This window comes from Stylophora pistillata, chromosome 8, assembly GCF_964205215.1.
Source record: "Stylophora pistillata chromosome 8, jaStyPist1.2, whole genome shotgun sequence".
Classification (NCBI taxonomy): domain Eukaryota; kingdom Metazoa; phylum Cnidaria; class Anthozoa; order Scleractinia; family Pocilloporidae; genus Stylophora; species Stylophora pistillata.
In genome coordinates, this window is record NC_142526.1 from 20,640,824 (window position 1) to 20,649,622 (window position 8,799).

Below are 8,799 nucleotides of genomic sequence, written 5' to 3' on the forward strand. Positions count from 1 at the left end.
ACTCTTTCAAACTTCTTGAGAGTATCAGACGTTGTTTTGAAATTTCAAGCGATTCCAACAAATAGAAATATTGATTATATGCTTATTTTGTATGATTATGCTATGTGCTAATTTATTCCAATTTGGCTTTTTCCTATTTGCTCTTTTCTATGACAATGTCGCTGCAATTAGGTGTAGCTACCCTGTGTATTAAGGGCAGACTGTTGACGAGTAGTTATGATTCAGTCTACAAGTCATTCAGTCTTTCTTCAAGGACGAGGTGTTACTTTTTTTTCTCAAAAATTTACTACTTTTAAATCAAAGAAATGATGAAGGGCAGGAAAAGATCACAAAAAATAGTTTTGGTAAGTTTTACATTTATATTTCGATATCACAATCACTCCCCAGACCGATAAAAACAGTTCCATAATAAATTTATCTCGACTGATCCGCGTTACTCAGATAATCGCAACTCGTTGACAAATAACAAAGATACTCTCAATCACAAACCAAACACAAACCAAACATGATATTTTAAAGCATTTTATTTCTATCGCATGCGTCTTGCTGAACATTAATATCGGACTTTCTTGCAATTCGTGTCCTCTACATCACCTGTAAAAAGACAAAAAAGCCTTATAAACACTTGGCGTAACAAATTATAAAGATAAAATGAATACATGACGAGGGCTCAACGTCTAGCCAATGAAAATTTTCCATAGTTTAGTTTAATAATATCTATGATAAAACTCATTGTTGCTATAACTCGGTTAATAGTGGAACAAGCAAGTTATTCGTGTGTTTTTCGAGTTGACGGCTTGAATTGAAGTTTTCCGTATTTCCATCTATCCTCTGTTTTTACAAATATTTTTTCGTTGTGCTAATTTTGTGTTTGACACAGAGATATTTGATTCATATATCTATTCAAGAGAAGCCTTTCTTCCTATCTAGCTGATTTAGTGTGAGTGCCGGAGTTGTGTTAGGCACAAGGAAAAAATTTTTGTAACAGTTTGTGTCATTTTTGGTAGTTAACTTTTTTCGTCGGGTTTGTTCATAAGTTACAGAAGGAGCGCCGTCAACGGGTAATACCTCTAGATTAGCAGAAGTTGCAAGTCGCTCTGCAATGTTCTCTCATGTAGTTCTCTATTTCGTTGCGCCTGTCCTGGTAATTTTCACAATCATCTCTCTTATCAGCGCACGGAGCTATCCAAAATTTGTTAAAAAAAAAAGAGAAACATATTATCTCAGTACCATATGAGTGACTATTTTGTTTTTCTACACGGAAACAACTCTTTACTCGCAGTGATTGCTCTTTTTGGTTCCTCGTTTTTTGGCCATCAGGTGTAACAAGATCGTAGGCTAAATTTATATCTATACACAAGTATTGAACTACCTTTTTTCAAAACTTGGATATTAAATTGCAAAACGAACCATAAAGTGATTGAATCCCGGCAATGTCATCACTATGAAGCTTCAAATCAGGCTTGTATCCCAGATAAGCCGGGTAGATCACTGCATCTCGCACGTTGGAATGCCTTAAACCAAGATTATGACCAATTTCATGAACGGCAACATACAACAAATTGGTTCCTTCTTCAGAGAGGTCGGTGAAGGTTTCTTCTTCGTCAAAATGAAGTCGGCCATCAGGTGGCGCGAACGCATGTGCAAGAACACCACCTTCTCCGTCGAAAGGGTAACGGCACGTGTTTTCTCCAGAAGTTCCATAGTGAGTTCTTGGGCCAAAACTATGGGTGAGTAAATACTGTTAGGGTTCTTATTGGTTGTAATCGTCCTGGAATTCTAAGCCTCTAGCTCATTTCTGACAGTGTAAGAGGTTCAGAGCAATTTCGAATTCCAACAGAGTGTTGAAACTAATCCGAGGTTGCTTTGGTTTCGTATTACTTCGCTCTGTCATTGGTCTAAAAACTCTTAGCACCACTCCAAGTCAATCAGATTAAACTTAAACCGACCGTGACTGGCTGACTCGCGTTCCCTCGCGCCCATGGTAGCTTACATGTTTAGGTTCAGTTCTTATGATTCAGTTCTTAGGGTTCGGTTCATTTCCTTCACAAACACAATCAGAGCATTATGGATACAACTATTCTACCTGGTTGGATTTAACAACAAGGATTGTTTTTTTTCAATAATTTCATATCTTATGTTCGCGGAACAAATTATTTAGTAGAATGGACCTGCTTAGCATTGTAAAACATTGCTTACTTTATTTGTTATACTGGAAGAACAACAACAACAGCATCGCAAAAGGGTTGATGCAAGAAATATTTTGGTAACTGTGTTTTGGTTTAAGTTGGCTGCAACTGTTCGTAATCTCAGGATGTTCATCCTCCCATTTATTTCCCACATTTCTGTTTTTAGTCATGAATTCTTTGACTATTTATTTCGACAAAACATGTAATACTTTTATTCCATTTAGTTAATTTAGTCTTTAAACCTCGTATTCCCTTAAGACAAATCTTGCAAATCGATCGGTAAAGAGAGAGTTCAACGATGACCTCTAAAAACTGACAGAGACGGTTAAATAGAAATCGTTCACGCATGAAGATAGTGATTGGATTTGTTACTTGCGGAGTAAGGACGTCGAAAGGTACAATAAAAAGAGTCGCCCCAAATCAACTCAAAAGGACACTACGGATGCAGACCCTTGAATCTTAGAGAAGAGAAAGCTTCGTGACTTGCCGAGGACTGCCTGAAATTTTTTGATGCCCTTTGCGCCCCTCGGCGTCTTAAAACTGATATATATAGACAGGATGTCAGGAACCTTTACCTCATTTTCAAATCTGCCTGACTTGGATGACCAACGCGCGAAAATGTTAGCGGAGACACCTTACTCCAATACTGTAGGGCATGCTCGATCACTTGACTTTGTGTTGAGCGCGGCAGATCCTTGCCGTGTTGCAGATAATATGTCAGATGTGTTTTAGACCATTTGGATCCAAAAACACTGTACCGTCTTCTACGAGTTTTGAAAGTACCATATTCAACGTCTGGTACACCGCACCGTGGTTTCCTCATCATTTTTAAGGTGGCTTCGTCGACATTCCCAGTGACCGGTAAATTCATGAAATGTTGAAAATTCCTGACAGCTGTTTTAAAGTCGTGGTTTCCAGAGCGCGTTGGAGATATGTAGTGGTACACTTGCAGATATTTCTTTATTAATAAAGAGATCAACTGACTTAGAATAGAACGGACGGAAATGTGATATAATATCTATGTAACTATGTAACATGTAAAAAAGGCTAGTTCAAGAAATCATTATTATCTGTTTCCATCTAAATTTATTTTCGATAGTTAATGAACTTATCTTTCAAGAAAAATATTAGCTTACGCCGTTATGAGCAAAGCAAACTGAGATCGTGGGTCTTTTTGTAAAAACCCTGCACAAGGTTACCTACATATGCCTCTTCCTCATCGGATGCAGAAACAGCAACAAAAGCCAAAAATAGGGCTGGTACTAGGACTCTAAACATCATTATGCTTTTTAGTTCTCTTAGCAGAAGAAGGGTTCGAATACGACTCGTAGCGCAAACGAAACACTGAAATGTGAACAAATGCGATCGCTAATTTCTTTTATGGCTGACGCAACATTTTTAATAACCAAATATTTTTATTTCAATAGAGCAGTAAGACAAAGATGGCAGTTCCCGGAAAGACGAGCGCTGACAGGAATTCACATGCGTCAAACATACAGCACTGTGCGAGCACGTAAACGCTGAAGTTTAAGAAACGGAAAATAAAGCACTATGTAGGTGTCACGAACAAAGCAGGACAAGAAAGTCCGAGAATTTATACTTTATCCGCTTTCCCTCTATAGATTATTGTTTTATCAGGCTCTTCCTCAGTCTTACAAACAAGTGCTGCATTTAAAGACCTCAGTCCAGCAGTTGTGCAAAAAATTAAAAAAGGTGAGGAAACAAACCCAAATGCTTCCTAACATACCTTACCATTTTATGAGGCAAGCGTAACATTTGTTTATAAACATTAGCCTTTAGATTACATACAGCTGCCCTTTCTCTAAGAAAGTTGCTCTCCTGTTTTAAAAAACCTACGATTTGTGGGCACCATACGGACAACTATACACTCAAAATGTCAATGTAAGCTGGACAGGTGATTCAACGCAAAAACAGGCCCATTGCCTTGTTTCTGTAGCAGGGCATAGCACAGTCGTAACCAGATCCCTGGCTTGACTCTCAGCAGTGATAGCCGATTGTGAGGGATAATTTCTTGAGGTACAGTTTATCAAAGAATTTTCCTGAGACAGAGGATACAATTTTCGTGGACAATTGTTAAAAACCGCCAAACCCCAGCCCGGTTAGCTCGTGTTGTAGAGCGCCGGACTGCCGTGTGGGAGGTCGAGGGTTTAAGCCCCAGACTGGACTAACACTCAGGGTCTTCGATTAAATGAGGAGAATGTACTGCCTTTGCTATGATATTTGTAAATGGTTAGACATTCTAGTCTTCTCGGATAAGGACGAAAAAAACCGTTGGCCCCGTCTCCTGCATCTTCTCTATATTGGTTAGCAGGGGACGTGAAAGAACCCACTCACTTATCGCAAGGAGTAGGGAACATAGCTCCCGGTGTTGTGGTCTGGCCCGTTGACTGGCTGTTGGATTTTCCTTTATTCATTGTAAACTGCCACAAGCATTCTGGTAAAGTCCCCCGCTCTGTGTTGTAAGATTGGTCCTCAAAATCCCCGTAGGGAGTGATCAACTAACCTTATGTAAACGCAAATGATCGATTTTGACCAAAAAATATATTTAAGCATATGTCTTCCCTTGAATAGAGTTCGATCAAACTAAGACAGTTTAAACCAAGGCTGACTTTGCTCATTTAGATTTCTACTCTTTAATAGGATGAGAAATTGCTGAGAGGTGAAACCTTAGTCTCATGAATAATGCGTGAATATGTTAGAATCTCTTGACAGTGCTCCTAACGACCAAAATACTCGAGAAGTTCTGGGTTTACTCAAGAAACCAATCGTAGGTCAATCAGAGATCTATTGTCATAGCTGTCGTGGCTAGCGACATATTTAGTATCAATTGAGAAAAAAAAAAAAAAAGAAGAACAAAAGAAAAGATAATTTTTCCTTGTTACACCTGAAACCTTAGCTCACTTCGCTCTCAAAAATCCGAAAAAAAAAACATCTCTTAACAGTTCTGGAAGATTGAGACGAATTGCATTGGTTTGAAGGAGAAAGATTTTTGTCAACTCAAACATACAGTTTTTATTCATAAAATTCGAAACATTCTCTGGCTAGTACCATTTTGAGAACGCAAGATTTTCAGTGCCTAAATTGCCGTCTTAAAGATTTGACAGATTTGCATTGACGAGTATGATATTACCCCTTTAGTTCCCACCTCTAACCGCCACATTTAACCTTGTAAATGAGTTAGAATGATTTGGTGATACATCAAGATAGCAACTCCTACCTGATAAGGGGCCGACCATTTAACTCTTGAGGGGGGGGTGGGTGATTTTGAAAAAAAATTTCCTGCCAGGGCTTGTTGGAAGAAAAATATTGCATGCAGCCCAAATGTAACAGAAAATGATGACTCAAACAGGAAATTCTAACTCTAATAAAATTTTAACTCTTTTAACCCCTTCTGGGTTAAAAGAGTTAAAATTGCATAACGTAATGAAGGAGGATATAATGGATAAAATTGATATGGTGAACCAAAGTTATTCGTGTCTTTGCCCAACAGCTGAAGATTTTACGGTGCACCTGCATTCTCAAATTTGCATTTCGCGTTTAGAATACATGTAATTTTTCAAATACGACCAATCTTTAATTCATTTGATTTGGCGAACAATCTCTTAAATGAGACAAATTTCAACTATTTAGCTTCTATCCATTTAGGGAACTGGATTCTTTCACTTGTTCCTAAATATGATTATGATCGTTGTTATGCGATCGTCGTCAACCGGCGCAGAATTTTTCGAGGACTCAGCTTTTCCAGGCTTATGAAAAGAAAGATATATCTTTACCACCCTGGAGTTACTTTGAGTTCGTTAGTTATTCTGTTTCCCACCACGTCACTTCTCGTCTTGAGGCGGAAGGTTTTTATTCCCCTTAATAGATTTGGCAGTCGACCGTATCTAATTATTTCTTAATTATTTCTTAAGATGGATGATTATTTATCACCCTAGGGATTCGGAGGATTTCGATCCCTCCAAGGCTCTGAAGTAATCTAATGACCTCCCCCTCCCCGATAGACAGCTCCGCCTATATACGCTGTTAGCAACAACTGATTCCACCTCTATTCCCATGAAAATCATATAATTCCCATTATTTCCCCCGAAATCCTCCACCCCCCCCCCCCCCCCTTAACTCCCCTCTCCTGAAGTGATAAATAATGACTGGTTCTAAAAACGTTTTAGTTATCTGTTGGTTTAAATATCGCTTTTTTTTCCTTCAGTGAACAAATGGTAAAGTTTTCCTGTTTGAGTCATTTATCAAATTAGACGACATGGATTCGTGCTCAGTTTTATAGAGTTCTTCATTTAGTAAGAGTAGCAAAGTTACTACCCTCATTGCGGTAAATTCTAATAAAGTTTGAATATGGAGATCAGAAAGAAGCATATATCATTTACCAGATATTTATTGCGTTTTAAATTACATGATTAATAGATTTAAATTTATCGACGTTGTTCTTTGCAAAAACGAAGCGGACACTAATCCTATTAATTTCTTGTTGTTACACGGTTCAAGTCGGTTCTCCATATCGCGGCGCGTCATTGATCCGTGTCACTCTGTGCTTTCATCATAATCACGAAATTCTCTCTTTGCCACCCCCTCGCAGTTCAACGATCTGGCTGCAGCACAAATCTCCCTTGTTGCACGTTTCATCTACAAAACATCAAATTTACATTGCAAGGTAATTAAACATCAAAAACGAAAATTTATTTTTAACATTTGGCATTTCGTTACCAAAACATTTCTGGGTCAAGAAAAGGACATCAAGAGACATTTCTGGTGCTCTGAAACCATGACATAATAGAACAAATAGTATAAAATGCTTTTATAGAATGCTTTTTGTAGAATGAGTACTAGAATGCTTTTGCATCAAAGTCAACCCAAGGAATTTCACAGATTTCGCCTACAATTCGCCAAAGCTGATTTGAACTCCTAAATAGAGGGAAGACCTGCGACAACCCCGTGTCTCCCTTCAGACCGCAGTGTTTGAAAAGGGTTCAACTCTGGCCTTTGACTACGTAGTTTATCGTGATGACCATTGGGAAAAGGTATTTCCACCGTTTAAGAATTGTTAGAAAAGGTCAATTTCGCAGAAATCTTCAAAGGAGCCGGCTGTAGAACCTTCGCGCTGAGCTAAACGACTGTCCGTCTATTTCATTACAGTTATAATGTAGGTTTCGTATTTCTTGTACACCCTTTTTAATTAAACGTATATCTGGGTTATTTGACTAACCTGAAACTCCCTCCTTTGGGGCCTGGTTACAAAACAAGTTGTCTGATCAATCAAGAGAGCAGAGATGAATAAGATACCCAACAAAGCAACAATTTTATCGGATTTTTCCATCGTTGTTCTGGAGTGAAGATGATCGATTCGTTTTATTAGCCTTGCTCGTCTGGTCTGGAGAGAAAATATCTGCTTTTATACATTCTTGGAATCTTAGAAGATAAAACCACAACGATCTTGGATCATCATTTATTTATACACGGTGGCTTGTGATAAAGAAAGTTTTTTTCATTTTTTCATTTTTTATTAAAAATCTTTCAAGTTAAGTCAAGAAATCAAAAAGATTTTAAAAACATATTTTTTGGTTTACTCGTTCACAGTTCATGGCTATTGCTTTTCACAGCATAATCGTTGGGATGTTGCTATCTTGGGTATTCCTTTCTCTTTATGATTCTTCCAAGGATCTTAATTTAATTGCTATGACTCCAAAACCATATTTTGTACCGCATAATTTAAACAAAAATTCGAATTATGGGCGGAAATTTGGTCTAATTGGTTAATTCCATTTTTTATTATGTGATCTCACGTCCTTGAAACGTATTCATGAATTGATGACGGTATTGTTTGTGTAACACTGAACCAATTTGATACTTGGAATGATGGAAACTTAAAGGGCCCTTTAAACGTATCACCAAGAATTGGTGCATAAGCTTAAATATCAGGATTTTTAATCCCGTTTTGTGTGTCCTGTTACGCTCGAAAGTTTTAAATTGATAGTAAACAACCAGAGAAAAAAAGGTCTGGGAAAAGACATGTAATTAAAAAAAAAAAAAAACCATTTACCATCATTACTGTCATAATCTATGAGCCCATTAAAAGCAAAAAGAATAATCTACCCAAACCATTCAGTAATTAACAAATTAACCTTTCCAAATTTTCATTCCTTTTCAGCATGACTATGATGAGAATGTAAGTTCCTCATGCAAAAGGTGAATCAATCCCCTCATTATTACACACAGAATGTTATCTGTTTTGGTGACATGTTTCACTCATTGCAATTCACAAATTTTAATAAGCCTCATAACCATAAAACAAAACAAAAATGAAAAGATTAATGTTTATTTGTTATGACTAGAAGCGATTATTTGTTAATGCTATTTCTTTACCTATCAAAGCAAGCAATTACAGTCAGAGTATCGCAAGCATAAAGATTATTAATGAATCAGTGGTTCCATTAGCTGACCTGTTCAAGTCACGCATTGCAGGATTGTGCCCGAGGCGAAAAGAAATATAATTACTAGTTAATTTTGCAGCCTCGTGAAATCGTATCAACATTTTATTTTTCTCTTTCTTTCCCCCGTTATATCATTGAAGAAGGAAAAG

The 8,799-nt window shown here is 37.5% G+C and overlaps 1 protein-coding gene and 1 long non-coding RNA gene across 2 annotated transcripts; both read right to left on the minus strand.

The window, feature by feature from the left end:
• Positions 1-506: 506 nt before the first annotated feature.
• Positions 507-3,537, minus strand: LOC111324574 (matrilysin-like). Its single transcript, XM_022928172.2, has 5 exons — positions 3,393-3,537; positions 2,765-3,147; positions 1,411-1,724; positions 1,069-1,350; positions 507-594 (listed from the first exon to the last, which is right to left on the minus strand). Exons 1-4 carry the CDS (start codon positions 3,468-3,470, stop codon positions 1,076-1,078), a joined length of 1,050 nt encoding a protein of 349 aa, XP_022783907.2. The 5' UTR covers positions 3,471-3,537; the 3' UTR covers positions 507-594; positions 1,069-1,075.
• Positions 3,538-6,581: 3,044 nt separating this feature from the next.
• Positions 6,582-7,601, minus strand: LOC111324631 (uncharacterized). The gene is made up of 2 exons (XR_002694279.2): positions 7,426-7,601; positions 6,582-6,845 (listed from the first exon to the last, which is right to left on the minus strand). It is a non-coding gene; the product is annotated as an uncharacterized LOC111324631 (long non-coding RNA).
• Positions 7,602-8,799: the final 1,198 nt, after the last annotated feature.